Source organism: Armigeres subalbatus, chromosome 3 (genome assembly GCF_024139115.2).
Source record: "Armigeres subalbatus isolate Guangzhou_Male chromosome 3, GZ_Asu_2, whole genome shotgun sequence".
Taxonomy (NCBI): Eukaryota; Metazoa; Arthropoda; class Insecta; order Diptera; family Culicidae; genus Armigeres; species Armigeres subalbatus.
In genome coordinates this window covers 367,937,571-367,959,658 of record NC_085141.1, presented here as the reverse complement: position 1 = coordinate 367,959,658, position 22,088 = coordinate 367,937,571, and the positions used below count along the sequence as shown (strand labels likewise).

General features: G+C 38.9%; 2 protein-coding genes across 3 annotated transcripts in view; one reads left to right on the top strand and one right to left on the bottom strand.

Moving 5' to 3' along the window:
- The window catches only part of LOC134226369 (zinc finger protein 675-like), a 143,769-nt gene that overhangs the window by 46,460 nt on the left and 75,221 nt on the right, over positions 1-22,088 (top strand). The window lies entirely within an intron of this gene.
- On the bottom strand, positions 20,691-21,582 carry LOC134223527 (MAGE-like protein 2). The gene is made up of 2 exons (XM_062702694.1): positions 21,429-21,582; positions 20,691-21,350 (listed from the first exon to the last, which is right to left on the bottom strand). The coding sequence occupies exons 1-2, from the start codon at positions 21,432-21,434 to the stop codon at positions 20,814-20,816; spliced, it is 543 nt and encodes a 180-aa protein (XP_062558678.1). The 5' UTR covers positions 21,435-21,582; the 3' UTR covers positions 20,691-20,813.

The following is a 22,088-nucleotide window of genomic DNA, read 5'->3' as shown; positions in this document are numbered from 1 at the left end:
GAGATGCTTTGAAAACATCTATTAAAAATAATTCGATTTATTCAAGGATTTATCGTATATTCATTCAAGAGTTAATAGTCAGAACAGGTCAGAATAATTTGTGAACTACTAGTGCATGTAATTTGAAACAAATCTAGGTAATTGAAAGGTAATATCTGTTCTGCTTTAGACATCGCGTTACTTTGGAAACTGTTTATGATTGCTAAAATATGTATCGATTCTTCGTAGTGATTGAACATTCCTAGAATGGTTTTGATGTTGATGTGCACATGTGTGAGTGAGTGAGTAGCATGATTTGTTTTGTGCGGAAAACTTCGTCAAAGGGGGTGGCGGGTGGCAAATGAGGAAAATGCATAAAGTGCATGACAGTTCTTTGTCCGGTGGAAAATAAAAGGAGTCGTACACAATAAACCAAAACTACTTAAAAGTTGGTATCAATAACCTAAATTTTGAGTAAAATTACTTTTCCAGCACTAGTAAGTTTGCTTTTAATTACACGCAATTAATTATATTGATCTTAATTTACCCAAAGTGGACTTTGTGTTATTGGGCCGAACAACTCCGGTATAAAGACACTATAAACACAGATAAACAGACGTCTCACTCAACATAAGTTCCATCGTTCACTTTTTCAACGGTAGATCACATTTTTACCTAAATCCACCAAATATTTGTTTATTTGGTATCTTTGTTGATCTTATTGAATTACTTAACCTATTTTACATCATTTCATATTTTCAACAGTCATTTACAATAAATTTCATCAACTTTAACTTTACAAACAATTAATAACCATACTAACATTCACATTACCGAAATACATACAATAAAATCAATCACCACATTACAAAATCAGGAAAACAAATTATTCAAATACGAAGCCATTTATACATTTACCGGTTTCCATGTATCGTTTAATCTACTAATAAACTCTCGATATTTCACACCTATAGGCCAAGTTTTTGCATTCAAAGCAGGTTCTTTCCAACGTTTATTTAAAACTAGAGGCCTGAATAAGAGAAACGCGGATAGGTATGTGCCGCCAATCGAACCGTCAAAAAACAGCAGCCAATCGAGCGGGAGACCTGTCAAGCAGCCAAAATGTTGGCTCAAATACTGAAAACGGCTAAATTTGTTTTTATGCCATTTTTAAATAAACAAATTTGAATGCAGTTTGCAATAATATATGCAAGTGATTTATAGATTCTGAAATGAAATTGCATTGTTTATTGGATTCTATTCCCATGTGATGTGGACACAATCAATAGCGGATTGTGAGATTTTATCTACATAAACCATTTCTTCCTTTTCATGTGTTGCTCTTTGATGAAGAAGATTGATTGCAGTGTTGGCAGAGTCATATTTTCTATCCGCGTTTCTCTTATTCAGGCCTCTATTCAAAACTATTTTAAACGATATAAAGTCTAAGTCTTCACATTTCTTCCAATTCGGTACCAATTTAGTAACTTTCAAGCACAGACAAACAGACATAACACATTGAACATTTACTCATCAAATACATCGTCGTTCAAACACTAACGACATCTGTTGATTTCAGTTAGTTGGGCAAATCACGAACCAGATGGCGGTAGTGAGCAAACGTCAAACTCAAGCAAAAACGATGCACGCGCCACGAGTGTTCGATTGGCCAACTAATGATTATTTGAATTGACCAGTAAATCAATGAACGATGGAAATTTGACGAGTGTTATGTCTGTTTGTCTGTGTTTCAAGCATTCGGTCTCAGGAGCGGTTAGAGAAACGGATACCAGGCGAACGATATCATTTTCTGTTACACAGCGGTCAATATTCGTCAACACCATCGAAAACGATTCATTACGGCTTTGATTAGTTTCACAAGTACTGACATTATTAGACGATTTCGAAGTCGATGTAGGAGTTGAGTGTGCTGGAACGGGTGGATGGAGTGACTCGTCGATTTTTGCTACTGCATTGATGATTTTCGTTACTTGCGTTTTCAGTTCTTCCAGCTCAGTTGCGATCGATGACGTGGATGTAGAGTTAACGTGTCCGAGTGATTCGTAAGCTGCATCTCTTGCCTTGCGAAATTCAAACATGCACTCATCGCATATCCAAATAATGTTATTGGATAGTACGCACAGGTCAGCCTCACTGACACCAACACATGCTGCATGGAACTTCTTCGCACACATTCCTTCGCACACAGTATACAATCCCTTCATGACATCAATGTCTGTGGTACACTTTTTGCATTGCGTATCCATTGGGAGGTTGTCTGAATAACAATGGCACTTGATTTTTTTGATGAAACGAATTTAGTGAATTCTGAATTTTGAAAGCTGCTTTCAATTGAAATCAACGCACAAAATGATCGCGGTATTCAGTACAGTAACTCGAATATACATTCGTAGAAAAAAACCTGAGTTTAACGAAGAATTTCAACGTGAACAACAGACCGGGTAAAACAGCGTCCGACTACAACAAAACGAGTACGATATTTTTCGTACTTACTATATTCAAATAGTAATATAAACATATTTATTTATTCGTGCTGGTTCAAATCAAGGGCCTCCAACGCCTGCCACTGGCGAACAAAGCTCGTGTACTCTGCATCGAATCTTAGAACCGGTGTTAGGGCGCAATCGTTAATGCGAACATTTTTATATTCGGTTAGTTACTGCAAATAAATTCTTTTTCGAGTCCCTATAATCAAGCAGGTATCTCGAGCATACCACATCGTTATAATGCTGCATGATTGAGTGTTTAATTTTGTTAAAATATCGAAAACAAAAGTGTGCATAAAAATTGCCTCGCCATAACAAAAAGGTGGTAGAGAATTAACACTGTTGTTTACAGTTTAGAACCAAATCCAGATGTCGCACATGTTGGGGTAGGGATTCAGTGCTCCGCCTTCTCCCCCTGGTTCAAATGAACCCTTGCCATATGTTGCGCGCGATTTTTTGGAATGACAGGTCTTCTGCTCGATGGGAATGACACTGACAGTAAATTTGGAATTCCAATAAGGCAAAGACAAAGGTGCTGTTTGAACGAGATGGCGCCACAACATTTAAAGTAAAATGAATTTCCTTGTATGGACAAATCATCCGTTCTCATCAACTACGCATCGCATCAATATGAAAGCTAGGTCAAAAAGCAACAAATATTTTTTAGATTTTTTGTACCCACGACTTGTTTTACAGTTCTAAACAATAAAAGAGATTTCATTGTATCTCCATACTAAATTCTAGCTGTATACTTTCATTTTCTTCAAGACTGTTCTCCACCTCGTGTGTGTGGAAGGAACATTGAAAGCTTACGATATCGAACAGCAGATGTCACTAGTGTATATGCCATATTACATTGATGTTTTGAAAGGGCTTCAAGCGGAATTTTTGCTAGAATGCAGCTGACGACGTCCTATTGGAACATTTCCCGTCTTTGTTTATAGCTTTACAGTATTGTTTATGGAACAAGCAAATAGATTTTATCATTCAATAATAAATATTTCAACAAATTACATTAAAGTGTGCATAAAATGAAAAGCTATTTTGTTCAAATTATGACGCACCCAATTGTTACACTCAACTAAACTATCTTAGAAACATCATAAGCCTAATCTTATGAACCGTAGAAAAAATAATCGAGTTTCATAAGAGGTGTCTTATGATATTCATCACTTCTCTTGATGTGAAAAACTCATAACACAAATCTTATGAAATGAGCAGTCATCATGGCGAAGTATAAGTAGACAGAAGTAGACCATCAACCGAGGAAACTTCGAAAATTTCCTCACAATCTCCAGATCGAGCGCAGTTAAGAATCCATTGTAAATTTGAGGAATGCAAATGTTAGTAAATGATTCCTTTTGTTAAAGTTGTGTATTGTGTTAAATATTCACTTCCAAAATCATAATTTATATTTTTCAGAACCTTGTCGATGCAGCTCATCGAGCCCACCAGCAGAAGAAAAAACACCGACGATTCTTGAGTCTTATCAACTGGTGTAATCAATAATCATGTAATGTAATCATCTAGACGGGTGGTGGTCGAGGTTCTGCAAAACCGCACCGAGCGGCCTTTTGATTAATTCAGTGTTAAAAGGGAAATCGGAAATTTACCCATATCAATTCATGCGTACAATTGTTGTAGGAAATCCCCAGTTATAGGGCTGAGGTTTGTAATAATTGAATCTGCTACACGACAATTTTGGTAAAAATAGGGATTTTTATTGGCCTTATTCAGCAGAACCTCGACCAAATATCAATAGGATGAGTCCGCGGCATTTAATATTGGTTTGAATACATTGAATAGAGTATCGTTTAACATGCCATATATTATGTCTATGATAATACGCGAATATTAGTTAAGGTTGGCTTAAATTTTATTTAACAAAATGTAAACGCACCAAACACAGGAAAAAATAAAATATTATGTTGTTTAATAATTTCCGGCGATTTTATTATGTTTTTTTTTCATTTGCTCTCGTTGGAGTACACAACATGCATAAAAATCGTATTGAAAATATTATGATCCTCATATGCAAAAGTTTTTGATGTTCATGAGATTCTCTTATGAATTTCTTTATGGGCTCTGAAAAGACTTAACATTTTCACTTATGAAAATCATTCTCGGTCATATAACACACAGTTCATAAGAAAATCGTATGAAGTTTATGAGCGATTCTTATAGCAAAAAAACATAAGAAATTCGTATGACTATCACCAGTGGCGCCGGGAGTGGGTGGGACAAGTGTCCTACCCATGATTTTGGCAAGAACATACCACCTGGATAACTACAAATTCTAATACTATCAATTCCTAGATCTACAAAATATCATTAGAACGTTTCAAAGTCGATGTTTCCAGGGATTGTAAAGGTAAAAACTAGTCCGAAGGCTTCTCAAAGTCTAAGAGGAATTCTTTTCATTCCAAAAAGTGCTCAATGATGTATTGAAATTTTCCAAGAAGTCTTGAAGTCTGCTTTTCCATAAATTTGGTTGAAAATTTTTGGGAAGTACGTAATTCTTTCTGCTAGTTCAGGGAGCCTCAGAGAATTTCTGAAATTTTATAAGAATTGACAGGCTGACTGTGAATTATTCATAAGTTGAATACAAGGATATAGCCTAACTTAACTTAGCTAATACTAACTGTACTTGTCAATAGTTGCTTCTCCGAGATTGGTTAGAACTGGTGTAAGTTGCGCTACAATCCAAGTGAATAACGGTTGGTATTTATTGCCTACGGCTCCAGTCAGTTGGGAAAGGAGAGGAATGTTCGTGTGTAGTTATTGTTGTTAATAGAGACCGAGAAAACCTCTGCATCCCCACAATACCACGGAAAGGAGATTTAGTTAACTCGGTAGATGAACAGAAATATAGATCAAGGATTCACTTAGAAAAGTGATGTAATCTATGCCTGACCACCTGTCTATAAGGAAGAAAGTCACTAGACTGCTTAGCTCATCTCCAAAATTTGAGAAACTAGACAAGGATATGAGAGAACAATCGCATAAATTCGCGAATATGAAGCAATTCATGATGATTGAAGCACATCCGGATGTCTGGTAGCAGGCCTATGAGAAGAAGGGTTCTGAAAGCTTCTAAGAGTTTATTGGAATCTATAGGAATCACAAATATACCTACGTTTGCAAGAAATTTTAGAAGTTAGAAAGAAAAAAGTCTGAAATTCGGAGTAACATTGTTCTTGAGATTTCTGAAAACCCGTAGATAGTACAAAACCCTCTTAAAGATTTTTGGACGATCATAAGCTTTACTGGTAGATTGTTGTGAAAGATTTCCAAAGGTTCGAATTCCTCTAAGTGCTAATTGCTTGAAATCATCCAATATTTTATAAAATTTACAGGAATCGATAATCACTTCTGGAAATTTGTAAAAATGTTTAAAGACACGCTTTTTAGACATATTCGATAAACACTAGAAATGTCATTATTGTCCTAATAGTCATAGGGAGTTCAATAACTTATCTGAGAATGTTCAGAAAATTCCCTTGAAATCCGGGAGGATCTCCGAAAAGGTTTTGAAATTCCATAAAATATAATATAGATTTGATAATCCAATTTTTGTCCTACCCACGGTTCGGAACGTGGCCGCGCCTCTGACTATCACTAGTTTTCTTGGCTGACTGTACATTTTGACAGGTCAAGTTATTAAGAAAATTAGGGGAGCGGTTCGCCACTTCATCTCATAGCTCCTATTTCCATCCCATCAAAAACAAAGCAATGGTAAGGAATTTAGTTTGTTTATTATTTTTGTGATTTTTTTCAACAGTGAGCACGCATGTTGACAAAAAGAAGCGATGAATTTGGTGCCGTATTTCTTTGTTTAACGATGAGATGGATATATGTACAGTGAGATGGAGATCGGAACATTTCCCCTATTTTGAGCTTTTTAGTGGAATGTCTTCACTTGATATAAGACGAGTTTGTACCTTCCCCTTTAATTACACCTTTTGATTGTACTTTGACAGATACGTATTTTGACCTCAACAGTAAGGTCGTCTTCAGTGTCTCGTACTTGACTCGACTTTATGTTAGTTGAACAACACAGTTGAATTCAATTGACTTGCCAAAAGTTGTGCATGTTCAACTTTCTTGTCATTCAATTGATTTGAACAAAAGTCTTCTGCTACGTTTAAACAGTTCAAGTGAATTGAGCAAGTCACTTGAATTGAATGCGAATTGAACTTCTAATGCAACGTTTAGATAAGGCAAGTGAATCTTGAATCGAACGCGAACTGAACGTGTAAACACCTTAATTCAATTCACTTGAACGAAAAGAAAGTTGAACATTTTCAACTTTTGGCAAGTCAATTAAAATCAACTGAGTTGTTCAATTCACTTGCCCTATCAAAACGTAGCATTCAATTCAAGCGTCTTGTTCAATTTCTTACCTATACTTAGCATATGACTTAATAAGAATATAGTGGAGTCGCTTTTTGCGCGAGTCGTTTTCATGCGGATTTTTTAATTGTTTTGTGATTTTCTTATACAGGTTTTTGGATTTATGCGGTACGTATCCCCGCTTAAAAACCGACTCCAGTGTACAAATTTTCAATGGGAATACTTATTGTAAATTCATATTTCCCACCCATGCACTATGGGGCGGCTCCATACAAAGTGGTGGCCAAAAATATTTTTTGGTTTTTCCGCATTTTCTGATAGTATTCTAGTAAGTTCAACATAAAATTAGTCATATCCGGAAGGTGTAAGAAGTATTTAATCCAGTAATGAGCTACGTATTCCTGAACAATAAACTTGAACGTTTGTTTTTATTTTAGGAACAGTTCAAATGCAAATCAAAACTAGAATATGGTTGCTGTGTCTAAGATTAAATAGGAGAGATGGAAGCCCCCTCCCTCCTAGCCAAGATCTGACCCCCTCCCCTTTTTTTAAAATATGTTGTATAATAAAATTGTTTTATCAATCAGGTAATTTGATGAAGAATTATTTGTCTACCAAACCTCCCCCTCCCCCCCACACACACTTATCTACGCCCCCCTCCTTTCTGGAAATATGTTTTACCGTACATTATAAATCATTCAAACTAGTCGAAAGGTATATTCTTTAATATGTTTCCATTATTTTTACTGGACACATAACAACATCTTTAACTAAGTTGATGATTTGTCTCTATTGTTTATACTGCAAGGATGAATATACTACAAAATAAAACTTGGTGAGCGTGGGGCACAAGAGATGTGGCCTCGAATCGTGTCAAATTGTTGATTAGTGTTATTTGTTTAGATGTAGACTAAATAAATGAATGAAAACATAATTTTCATTGATAAATTTGTTGGAATATCAGCGATGCTTCGCTGTAGATCGAAGATGGTAAGGAAGCAGGCGCCAGTTGGTTGTAGTTGCTTTTGGGTAGATTGAGGAATATTGTTATGGTTGTATTGTATTGGCAGAAGTATCAGTCAGTAGCCTGCCGTGGTGTAGAGAGGGAACACTAGTATTGTTTTGTTTTTTGTGAGGGGGTTCCCTTCTCCGGCCAATAAAATTGTCATAATAATTGAATTTATTAACTAAATCTAATTTACAAGCAGTTCTACTCATTTTCATCAAAAGCAAAATCAACATCCAGTTGTTCATTAGTTCGTGTAGTGCATTGCCTTCAGTGTTTAAATTTTCAGAGCTGGCAAGATCTTCGAATATTAAAAGTGATTTCACAAAACCTGGATATTCAAGTGATACCTTCTTTCGTATTCTAGTCCCTAAACCTTAAACTTATCAAAGTATTCATAGCTCGAATAAATACTTCATGTAGATTATCAACTCGTGACCTTTTCCTAGCATGATGGGTACGACATTTTTTAGTAGTTTAGGTTGGCACTCTGCTGTTTGTTCATGCCAAGAGGAGCCGGCGAATTGATTATTATACTTCCAGCGTGAGCGAGTACTTTATGCACTGTTGTTGGAATTTATATGTTTTTCCGATATGTTTTTCTATAACAGTCATCATTTTTTTTTAAGATTGAACGGATCTTGGCAATTGATTGCTATTAAAATATTACGAAATCTAACAATAAGTTCTTCGTCGATGTCCAAAACTTTGGAAAGTATTTCAGGAATTGAAAATGCTTTTCGACACGCGTTTCCTGTTGTACTGGTCCCTGCTCTCTGCCAACTCTTACTTTGAATGCTTCTAACATTTTTTCTGTAACAAGTTTTTTTTTCAATCAAGTTATTTGGTCTTTAAATCCTTCCTTAAACATTTCACTTTTAAATTTCCATCTTGTAGGAAATATGTAATAAATACTCAAAAAAGGCAGTCTTTACTATTTGCGATAAAAAAAATAATATGATTATTATAATAAACAATCCTTTTCAGATTTCTTTTCGATTAAATCTCTAAAACGTCGTAAGTCCAAAAGAGAGGCTCTCCCGAAAAGAAAATACAATAGAATTACATTAAAATATCATAAAATTACAATACATTTTATTGATGATCTATCAATTCTATTGTTCTTCTATTGTACCAATTAAATTGCCTTATTGTTGTTCCAATAAAAGAACAATAAAATCTATTGGCAGAAAAATTTTGACAATAGAATTACAATAAATTCTATTGTAAAGGCAAAAATTTGTTCGAGAAAAAAACGATTTTTTTATTGTTACGGTAACTAACAACCCCTATTTTCTATTGTAAAACTGCCATTTACAATAGGATTTATGGTGGAAAACAATATTCTTAATTGTTATTCTATTGTGAGCAACAATAGAGTTTATTGTATTTACAATTGAATTTATCATATTGTTACAATAATTTCTATTGTAATTCTATTGGACTTTTTTATTCGGGCTCTTTGTTTACTTTCTCTTTCGTTTATTACAAAGCCATGCTAACATTTACATTGGATTTTCCAGCACTGATCTGAAGAAAATAGCTTTGTCTAGTATGCTGAGGTGAAAATATTGCAACAAATTTTAAACTAGAATAGATATTAGCAAAAGAGAGCGTAATGAAAGAGAGTCTCTCTTTTGGACTTACGACGTTTTCAAAAATCACGCGAGAAATAACTACTGCACAATATATTGTCGCGCTTATCTTTTTCTAGAATACCGCAGCGGTCTTACGCTCGCAGGCTCGACTGCGAAGGTAATGTCGTTTTCGGTTATTGCTGGGTCGAACCTAGTTCTGCCCCGGATCCGCTCTAACAGCTGTCAAAACGTTCGGTTATTCGTTCAGGTTGGATCGCGATCCGCACCAGATCCGACCCAAAATGAATGAGGTTCGCTCTGCCGATTTATCGAGATCGAACCTAGGTTCACCAATACATTCGAACAAAAACTGTCAAACAGGTGTTTATGTTTACGCTAAAGGAAAATGAAAACATGAAAGAAACGGAAGGGTGCGGATGGGTATTTGAGTTTTAATCGTTTTTGTTTCATTTGTTGAATTTATAAATTTTGTTGCTGTCTTCCACGTAAAAATGGATTATTTTCATTGTGTGTTGTCTTCAAGTTTCTCTGATTGATTTCAGATACCAACATATTTTTTGCTGATTACTTCAGACGGTATCTCCGTTATTAACAAAATGAGGGTTAAAAATTTTGTTGAAAATGTGATTGATAAATGCAGTGACGAGAAGGTAGCTGTAGCTGCTATTTATTCACTATTACGTTGTGTATTCGATTATATGCTTTAATTATAATTGCTCTCTCAGTGGGAAAATAGCGTACCGGAGTATCGGAGTATTATTTATACCAAAATGTTCATACTATTATTTTATTCGTTATTGCAGCTCTGTGAATAATTTAACCTTACGTACCTACGTAACCTTAAATACGGATTTGAAGAATATAAACACAATGTATTAACCTTGATATTAACCCTTTATAAGGCAGTGATAACTATATTGCCATCAACCAATGATACGTTTTTGATTATTTACAATAGTTTTATTAATTATTCACCTTGTAGAGGGTATATTTGCTACCTAGTAACACTCCCGATGATACTTGGCCAGAAAATAAATTCAAATATAAATTTAGGAACAGTTTTATACGAATTGAGCATAATTTTAGAGTGGAAGCAGGATTTTTAGTTGTAATTCGTTAAAAAACCGACAAAGACATATTTTACCCCGTTGATATTTATTATGTTGAATCTCATGTTATGTAGTGGAAAATTATGTAGAGAAAAAATGATTTGCCTTTCTTGTATATTTGGTTTTTGCCTTGTATATTTAATTTTGGTGAAATCGCGGTTTATCCCAAAGGGTCCCCTCTTGGGAGGAAAATACAAAAATGCTAGTCAACTCTTGTGCGATTTGATTCTTTGTTTTGAAATAAAAGGCCCCAAATCTCAATAATTTTTCTATTAAATTGTGTTTCCATATTTTCTTGTTCTATTACATTTGAATGGCATAATTGATAATTCAAATGTAACACAATCACTGTTACCCAGAACGCCACATAGAATCAGTATAACAGTTTATCGGAAAACACGGATTGGCATAATTACCGGAAATGTTCCAGAGCGCCAAAATTCCTTCACGGCAATCCACATTGCCGTCGCCATTCATCACAAGCTTCAAATCACATAAATTTATTGATGGATTAATTGTCATTTTTAAAATAAACAATTAACAGAAGAATAATCTGACTTCCCCATTTAATTTATATAATGAGAAACAAAATAACATTAGTAACAAAATTCAAAAGATGAAATCTGTATAAAATCTGATAAAATATTTATATTTCTGCCAGCTGATAAAAGTGCGAACTGAAAACAAAACAGATGATAGGGCTAGAGTTCTCACTAACACCATCATACTGACTCGATCCCGATTCGTTTTTCGTTCGGTTATTCAGAGTCGGGGTCGGACCTGACCCAGGTTTAAAACCGAAAACGACATAAACGTCAAGATAGCCGCCGGGTTAAAAGATAGGGACAATTTTCCCGTTGAAACCAAAACGACGTGTTTTTTGCCAATTGACAGCAGTGCTCGATTGTATTAGTGAGAGACCACCAGAGTCACTGAGCACATAGAGAGCACATGGCAAGATGGGGAAGATTCATATTGACTCTGTTGTATTTAGTGGCTGTTGCGATTACCTGAGATGTAACCAGCAGGAATCCGCAATATTTGTGTTTTTCTCGAGACGCATAATACACGTTGTTAGCGTTAAAGCCGAAATCAAATTCATGATTTGAAAATGTTGTGGAAATTGTAGAATGGCATATGAAGAGAATATTTCCTTTGGAATATGTAAACAAAGTTATCGTGAAAACATTGAAAACTGTTTTGGCCAGTTGGGTAGATACAGTTTTTATTTGGAATGATAATTTTCGATCTGTTTTTACCCATTTTTAACAAATATAATAAATTAGTGTGTAACATTTTTAAGACTAAATTTCACATTCAACAGTTCCACATTTCAAGCTGTGTTAAATTTGTATGATTTTTTTGGTTTATGCTCGCAGAATCGATAATCGTAATTAGGGTCTGTTCACAAATTACGTAACGCAAAAATCCGAGTTTTTGACCCCTCCCCCCCCGTAACAAAAAGTAACATTTTTTGTACCCCCTCCCTCCCCCATGTAACGCGTAACTGTGAAAATTTTAAAGGCAGATTTATTTTCCTTCACCGAAACATTTGGGTTTTGCTGTTTTTTTAACAGGTTTTAAGTGGTTGAGCTAAAATGCGCTTTGAATGAAAACTCTCTGGGTTTCCTTGGCTTAGTTTGGATGATCTAATCATGAAACATAATACCAATCAAAGCGACGTTCCCGAGGTCGTTCCATCAAATAATATAATCTGTAAAAATCGTGAATATTCTTCGTGAGACAAAAAATCCTCGAAATGTAGCCACAATTTTTCAAACAAAAGTCGACGTCTTTAAAAATTAAAAAAAAAAAAAAACATCAATATATCCAGCTCTGAGATAAAAAGTTTAAAACTACAAAGACTAACATGGGACAATTATGATTGGTATGGTTTTGAAGAGGATATATCCTATAGGTTGATGCGTATTTATCGTCTTGATCATGACATGTCAGCAATTAATTCAATCAGTGTTAAAAAATATTAAAAATATTTTTTATTCGCGTTATGCGTAACATTTGGTAGTACCCACCCCCTCCCCCACCTTTTAGTGTAACAAAGTATAACACAAGTTGGACCTCCCCCCTCCCCAAAAAACGGTAACGTAATTTGTGAACAGAACCTTAAACAAAAAAAATTTTTTTTCGGCCTTGTGCCAAAATGACGCTCATCCGCAGCTATCGGCAGCTGGATTCTCGTTCTACAGATAGTATAGATCCCAAACTAAACTGTGGTGGTGGTCTCTTGAGACAGCTCCGCCCTGCTTGTTAGATATAGTCCAACTTAGGCAAAAAAAGACATTTTCTACAATAATTGCGCATTTTTTACTATTTTTTATTAACCGTGCAACCTCAACAACGTACCCTACCCAAAGCTTAGACAATTACCTTTCCAACTTAATTTCCAAAACTGAACAGTTATTCGCTGAGAAAATTGCATTTGTTAGAAATGCATTTTTCCTACAATTTTCACAATTTTCCCAAGTCTGATGTCTGTGGCGCAGTGAGTTTTCATCACAGAGGGCTGAAATTTTGGGAATCTAGGTTTAAACTATTCATTCATTTATTTAGTCCACATCTATACAGATAACACTGAATCAACAATTTGACGCCACAATACACGGTTCGAGGCCGCATCTCTCCATCCTCGAATACGCCCCACGCTCGCCAAGTCGTTCTGCACCTGGTCTGCCCATCTCGCTCGCTGCGCTCCACGTCGTCTCGTACCTGCCGGATCGGAAGCGAACACCATCTTTGCCCTGCCCATCGTACCCTTCCGGCTTTAGCTACCTTCTGGATACTGGGTTCGCCGTAGAGCTGAGCGAGCTCATGGTTCATTCTTCGCCGCCACACACCGTCTTCTTGTACACCGCCAAAGATGGTCCTAAGCACCCGTCTCTCGAATACTCCGAGTGCTTGCAAGTCCTCCTCGAGCATTGTCCATGTTTCATGTCCGTAGAGGACTACCGGTCTTATTAACGTCTTGTACATGACACATTTGGTGCGGTGGCGAATCTTTTCGACCGCAGTTTCTTCTGGAGCCCGTAGTAGGCCCGACTTCCACAGATGATGCGCCTTCGTATTTCACGACTAACGTTGTTGTCAGCCGTTAGCAAGGATCCGAGGTAGACGAATTCCTCGACCACCTCGAAGGTATCCCCGTCTATCGTAACACTGCTTCCCAGGCGGACCCTGTCGCGCTCGGTTCCACCCACAAGCATGTACTTTGTCTTTGACGCATTCACCACCAGTCCAACTTTTGTTGCTTCACGTTTCAGGCGGGTGTACAGTTCTGCCACCTTTGCAAATGTTCGGCCGACAATGTCCATGTCATCCGCGAAGCAAATAAATTGACTGGATCTGTTGAAAATCGTTCCCCGGCTGTTACACCCGGCTCTCCGCATGACACCTTCTAGCGCAATGTTGAACAACAGGCACGAAAGTCCATCACCTTGTCTTAGTCCCCGGCGCGATTCGAACGAACTGGAGTGTTCGCCCGAGATCTTCACACAGTTTTGCACACCATCCACCGTTGCTTTGATCAGTCTGGTAAGCTTTCCAGGGAAGCTGTTCTCGTCCATAATTTTCCATAGCTCTACGCGGTCTATACTGTCGTATGCCGCCTTGAAATCAACGAACAGATGGTGCGTTGGGACCTGGTATTCACGGCATTTTGAAGGATTTGCCGTACAGTAAAGATCTGGTCCGTTGTCGAGCGGCCGTCAACGAAGCCGGCTTGATAACTTCCCACGAACTCGTTCACTAATGGTGACAGACGACGGAAGATGATCTGGGATATTACTTTGTAGGCGGCATTAAGGATGGTGATCGCTCGAAAGTTCTCACACTCCAGTTTGTCGCCTTTCTTGTAGATGGGGCATATAACCCCTTCCTTCCACTCCTCCGGTAGCTGTTCGTTTTCCCAGATTCTGACTATCAGTTTGTGAAGGCAAGTGGCCAGCTTTTCCGGGCCCATCTTGATGAGCTCAGCTCCGATACCATTCTTACCAGCTGCTTTATTGGTCTTTAGCTGTTGAATGGCATCCTTAACTTCCCTCAAGGTGGGGGCTGGTTGGCTTCCATCGTCCGCTGAACTGACGTAGTCATCTCCTCCGCTGCCTTGACTTTCATTGCCTGTACTCTCAGTGCCATTCAGATGTTCCTCGTAGTGCTGCTTCCACCTTTCGATCACCACACGTTCGTCCGTCAAGATGCTCCCATCCTTATCCCGGCACATTTCGGCTCGCGGCACAAAGCCTTTGCGGGATGCGTTGAGCTTTTGATAGAACTTGCGTGTATCTTGAGAACGGCACAGCTGTTCCATCTCCTCGCACTCCGCTTTTTCCAGGCGGCGTTTCTTCTCCTGAAAAGGCGGGTCTGCTGTCTCCGCTTCCGTCTATAACGTTCCACGTTCTGCCGGGTACCTTGCTGCAGCGCGACCGCCCGCGCTGCGTCCTTCTCCTCCAGAATCTGTCTGCACTCTTCGTCGAATCAATCGTTCCGTCGACTTCGACCCATATACCCGACGTTGTTCTCCGCTGCGTCGTTAATGGCTGCTTTGACTGTATTCCAGCAGTCCTCAAGAGGGGCCCCATCGAGCTCACCCTCTTCCGGCAACGCTGCCTCGAGATGCTGCGCGTATGCAGTGGCGACATCAGGTTGCTTCAGTCGCTCTAGGTCGTACCGCGGCGGTCGTCGGTACCGAACATTGTTGATGACGGATAGTTTTGGGCGCAGTTTAACCATCACCAGATAGTGGTCAGAGTCGATGTTAGCGCCACGATATGTCCTGACGTCGATAATGTCGGAGAAGTGCCGTCCATCAATCAGAACGTGGTCGATTTGTGATTCTGTCTGCAGTGGCGATCTCCAGGTGTACCGATACGGGAGGCTGTGTTGGAAGTAGGTGCTGCGAATGGCCATATTCTTGGAGGCGGCGAAATCAATTAGTCGTAGGCCGTTTTCGTTCGTCAGCCGGTGAGCGCTGAACTTTCCAATAGTCGGTCTAAACTCCTCCTCTTGGCCAACCTGAGCGTTCAAATCTCCTATGATGATTTTGACGTCGTGGCTTGGGCAGCTGTCGTACTCACGTTCCAGCTGCGCGTAGAATGCGTCCTTATCATCATCAGTGCTTCCGGAGTGTGGGCTATGGACGTTGATTATGCTGAAGTTGAAGAACCGGCCTTTGATCCTCAACCTGCACATTCTCTCGTTGATCGGCCACCACCCGATCACGCGCCTTTGCATATCGCCCATCACTATGAAAGCTGTTCCCAGCTCGTGTGTGCTGCCGCAGCTCTGGTAGATGGTATGATTACCTCTAAACGTTCGCACCATTGATCCCTTCCAACAAACCTCCTGCAGCGCTACGATGCCGAATCCACGGTCCTTGAGCACATCGGCGAGTATGCGTGTGCTCCCGATGAAGTTGAGAGATTTGCAGTTCCACGAACCGAGTTTCCAATCGCTAGTCCCTTTTCGTCGCAATGGTCTTCGCCGATGGTTCCGGTCCGTACTCTCTTGTTGATTGTTCGTTGCTTATGATTTTTAAAGGCTGGCTTGCAGGGCCTGACACCAAACCCCCTAAATTTCCGGAGGACCATTCCTCCTTATTTCCGGTGGACCATGGTGCACAGTTTCACTTAGAGTCCCTCGCTGGCACTCGGACGATGATCAGCCGCCCCTAACATGGAGAACAGACGCTGTTGTGAGCCGATCCTGACATGGAGAACAGACGCTCAATAAGATTTGCACCTCCGGAGAGGAGCAAACCCCCTTTTCCCTGGCAGCATACGACCATAGTTCCCACCGGGGTTGGTTACCCGATCTTCCCTAAGGTTGCTCGTATCCCGGCCAGCACCGCGGGAGGTAGGGATAGGAGTTGCTGGGTAAGAGGCTAAGGACCGCGAGATGGGGTCTATTTTATTCCTTCAGGTACGCGAAGTACCAATGGTACGCTTTACCCAGCATTTGCCGTGCCGTGGTTTGAACTATCTGGCTATCAAATGGTATACAAGACACGTCATTCAAAGCAAGTCAATTTTTCTATTTTTAGCCACCACTTTCCCCATAGTGCCATGGTCACATGGGTGCTACTGACGCATAGTTTGATCAAAATTAAATTAAAAGAAAATTATTTAAGCTTTTTAGTGGAATATTTTCACTGTCATAAGATTAGTCGATTAGTTTTCTTGTTTAACACGTTCCACATTGCAAGCTTTGAAAAGCTTTGCTCGTTGAGTTAGCGATATTGCCGTAGCGAGGATGCTAACCAATCGAGCGAACGTAATTTATATTATAGCATGGTAGCTGCTCAATGCTTGGGACTACGATTATATGGGAAAAATGGAAAACTGCCTAAACAATTTTCCTTGTCAGCTGCGAACGCATTGATCAATCTTGATCAAATTAAATAGCATGTAATAAGAAGAGTGGCTCTGCGGAATGCAACTTGTTGCGATAAAATCAGTTAAGGCTGTGAACCATTCCAGCGATTCGTTTAACTTTTAGTTAAAATTTGACAGTTCGATGGTTATTTTCCCATCGTGGTTAAAATTTTACTCCGAAGCCGACTCATTTGAGTTTTGACAGATTGATGTTTATCTGGAGCGAAATGGATTTGGCGCCAATTTTCTCGCGAACAAAGTTTAACTATCGAACTGTCAAATCTAACCATGCTAAGGAGCAGGGTTATTTTTAACCACGGCGAAATAACCATCGAACCGTCAAATTTTAACTAAAAGTTAAACGAATCGATGGAATGGTTCACAGCCTAAGTCTAAGTAGGGTATCTGTTCCATTATTAATAACATGCTCCTATATCAATAACATTCGCAAAATAGGCTATTTAGGCTCAAAAAAAACACAGCCTTTCGGTACAATTAAAAATTTAGGTCATTTTAGGCTGGGATGCCAAAAATGTCCTCAATCTAATCGCTAGAAATCGAGATTTCGATCCTCAAACTTGACTATCATACAAAAAACAGCGAATGCGTCTTAATTATTAAGACTACACTGACAAAAATTCAATCATATTCATTATGTGTGGCACACATAAATTTTGACTATAGCATTTCCCACATAACGGCTATGTGAATTTGCATAGCATATATGTGGAAACACACATAACCCTCATTAACTAATAACCTTTATGTGGATTCTCCTATAGCGGGTGGTTATTAACGCACACATAAAATTTATTTGTAAATTTCTTTAGATTTTTGCCATTAAAAATGTGTGGATTTTTATTAGTGTATGTAGTTCTCACCGGGGTTTTAATTTAAATAATAGCTTCTCCTACACTGACAAAAATCCAATCATATCCATTATGTGTGGCACACATAAATTTTGACTATAGCATTTTCCACATAACGGCTATGCATATATGTGGAAACAAACACACATAACCGTTATTAACTAATAACCTTTATGTGGATTCTCCTATAGCGGGTGATTATTAACACACACATAAAATTTATTTGTAAATTTCTTTAGATTTTTGCCAATAAAAATGTGGGGATTTTTATTAGTGTAGGCAAATGTTTTTACACCAAAGCAATTGTTTTCCATATCGAAGTTATGCACCTATTCAATTGCAAATCCAAATTGTATTTTTCCATCTGTCATCAAGCTGTTGGCAAAACGAAAAAGTGCAATGCTAAATTGAATCGCAGAGCTTGGTTTGGTTTGTTTGCGGCATGCCGCAGTAGACCTATTAATATTCTATCTTCGCCGCTGATTGTCACTTAGAATAAGATAATTCCAACTTCGCCTGTCAATTCTGCCAGATATATGCAAATCTTATTGACCCCGTATTCCTTGCATTATCTTCAAATGTCATTTCCACAATTTCTATACTTGGCTTCCGTCCCAACGATTCGCATCACACATAGGAAAACCTGAGCGAAACGATTCCCGATTCCAGTCACATCCAATCGTCACCTAGTTTGATACGGCGATATGGCCATCCGGGATAGCCGCACGCCTCCGTGCAACAATTCTGTAGTTGTTTTTTCACGTTCTATTTCTTGGTTTTCAACTTTATGCTTTTGTGTGCGGTTCCAATGTCATAAACAATTCCGGGAGTACTCACTGATTCCGAGATTGGTTGCAGGAAAAGGCGCAAAAAATGAATCGGACATTGTTCATGAAAGACTCCCAAGCCATAACCGAGCACAGAGGAAAATGTGGAGCACGGCGTTGTCTTTTGCTGTATGCAAATTATGAACTATGTACATGGTTGGTCGTTTGCCAGAGATGGCGATGACCAACTCAGAAATGCGAATAATTGTAACAGAATCGGATGAAGTGAAGTTTGTCCTTCAAGTAATTCAATAGTTATTTCATTCTATCATTAGCATCAAAGAAGCAATAAAGAGTACTAATTGACATTGTTTAAGATTCCCGTCCGTACTGCAATTCTAACGCGAACACTCTGAGCCTGAACTAATGTTCAAGTGAACTCATGCTGCACCCTCTTTGCACAAGATCGCTAACGATGCGAATCGCCGGTGCAAGTAGGTGCATCGATTGAACTTGATTGGATGCCGTAGAGGTGGTTTGGTGCGGTAATCAAATTGAACGTCCAATACCGTCGACCGAGCACGGTGTGGTCGAAAAGTGATAGCGTTAGAACGGACTGGCACAAATCAGTCACCATCAGGTCATCATCAGGCTAGGCTCGTCTGCCGATTTTCCGCATTGCCTGGATTGAAAATAGACAATCATCGATGCCCGTCTAACGCCACGTGAAATCGAAACGAATCGGTTAAAAGCGATACCCGCAGGCAATTTTTCGACGGGGGAATTTAGTTCTCTCGTGAAATAACGGATTGTCCGGAGCTCCTGAAGTTCACCATGATTTTTTTAATTGACAGAATAAAATTGGGCAATAAATCATGATTAGTAAGAAAAACGGAAATAGTTTAAACTTTGCTAATCAAAACCGCAAATGTTTCATCGCATTTTTAAATCATTATTCATTTTTTTTGTAAAAAATACTCTGATCGAATATTCTACTTCATTTCATCAAACTTTGAATTATTTGCTAATAACTCATTACAGTATTGAGACGGATTATAGGAAGCTTTCAATTAATAACTGAGGAAATGCTAATAGAATAGTTGAAAAGCAGGCCAAGTTCCAGTTGCCATTGACGAAGAAGAAGAATCCAATCCAACCATATTTGCACGACAATAAGGCTATCTGACGTTTTATCATCTTTCTCTTGCACGCGCACGGGAAGGATAGGATTTGTTTTCATACGGAAACGCTTCCGAAGCGTTTCCGTATGAAAACAAATCCTATCCTTCCCGTGCGCGTGCAAGAGAAAGATGATTAAACGTCAGATAGCCTTATATCTCTGGAAATCTGAGTTAAGGATAAGCCTCCCGGAATCCAAAACTAAGGGCACTCGCGTTTTCAAGAGCACCCCATTCAAAACGGTAGCCACGCACAACTGTCATTTTTATTATTCCAGCTTTGCTGCGTCGCGTGAAATAATAAAAATGACAGTTGTGCGTGGCTTCCGTTTTGAATGGGGTGCTCTTGAAAACGCGAGTGCATTTAATGTTGGATTCCGGAAGACTTTGTTATGCGTTATAAAATACATCTACAACTACAAAATTGTCCCAGAAGAGTCGTTTGTTCCACTATTTGACTCTAAATCAAGGAATGTAAAATAACAACATTGTCCTCTCTTGTAAATGTTGGGACAAACTCAACTCGCAATAAGCGTTTGTCCCAAACTGCAACAGAATAGGACAATGATCGCCTGCCGCTCATTTTGAGAAATAGTCGGTTTCCGATGATGTTTTTGGTTAAATCAGTATCAGTTATCGTAGCTTAGACATAAACTTAACCATCTGTACACATGATTTGTGTTTTACTTCTGAAATATACAAGTTATCGCAGTTTGAAAAGTTCTCAACAATTACCTCTCCATGTTTGTTGCAAATAAAATGGAACGCAACAATGTCTTTATCCTCTGCAGATGAGGACAAAGAGTTATCGCTATTCTCTTTTGTCGCTTGTTTTTCGCATTTTTCAGCGACAATTACATTCCTTGCTCTAAATATAACGGTAGATGCTTTTTTCTGTTTTGCGTAAGGGATTTTGTTACAAAACAAGCTTACAGATATGCAGAAGTAGTAATGCTCAATTTATTTACAATAAAATACGATTTATTACAAAGCGTTGTTTTAGTTCAATAAAATTTTAGTTCAAAAGCACAGAAATCCTCGACAAAAACCATCAATCCCACTCAACCGTAGTACGGTTTCTTCTGGTGGTAGTAGCTGTTCTTCACGTAAACCGGAGATTGTTCATAGTAGACCGGCTCCTTCACGTACACCGGGTACGACTTCTCCACGTGCACCGGGTAGGGCTTCTCCACTTCGACGTACTCCTTTTGAACCACAGGAACTTTAACTTCGACCGGGTATGGAACGGGGCGATCAACCGGCACATGAACCTTTTTCTCGATGTAGACCGGGACCTTCTTTTCCACCACCACCGGAACGCGCTTCTCAACGTGAACCGGAACGGGGACCTTCACTGCCACCGGGACGTGCTTCTCGACCGGTACCGGGTATGGGACGGGGACATCCTTGGTCACCGTTACGTGCTTGGTAATGTGTGACGTGTGAAGAGGCTCAACCAGAAGTGGCTCATCGTAGCCAAAGTTGTGACCAATTTCCACGAGTCCTCGTTTATCTTTCTTGCCGTTTTCGGCATTGTTGGTATCGTCAGCTGGTGCTCCGGCAGAGATGGCTATCGCCACTGATAAAAGGATGAAGAACTGGCCCGGTGGGGGAGGTCAGACGGTGGTTAATTTCGAACGAGCGAATTTGATAAAACGAGAATGGAAACTAATTACCTTCATGGTGCCTTTCGGTGCTGGCTTGCGTAACGGTTGAGAGACTGCTAACGTTTGATGGTTGACCTGCGGTCGTCGGTCACGTTTTATAGGTTGAAGCCAAGCTCATCAACAATTCCGCTGAGAGTATAGTGCGGAAAAGAATGTATCCAATTTTGATTTTCAATGTAACACATATATGGGCGGTAAAACGATTTGAAGGAAATAAAAGTTACTGTTGGTTGTACGTGCTGAAAAAAAAATCGAAGGAAGCCGAAGCAAATAAACTTCTACTACAGTTTTTTTCTGATCCAAGGTTGTTTGCTTTAATAAATAATCCTGCTGTACCACATAGGGTAAGACGGTATAATATGCCCCCCCCCCCTAAGGCAAACCCTTGATAACTTTTTACTTTTCATCGCAATTTATGCAAATTTTGTGTTATTTGGTAGTGCAGGAAGTCGCAAATGCATTGCCCGTGAGTAGTCATATAAAAATATTACAGATAACACGTAATAATGCTTTTTTGAAAAGTCGTGAAAAAATGGATTTCAAAAAGTGCCTGGGCAATACGCCCCACCTTAGCCAAAGACGTTCCATAGCCCTTCATTAGTATTTTATCAATCCCATAATCAAAAGGTTACAAATCCTTATGTGCTTGACATTAAAAAACCAACAGAA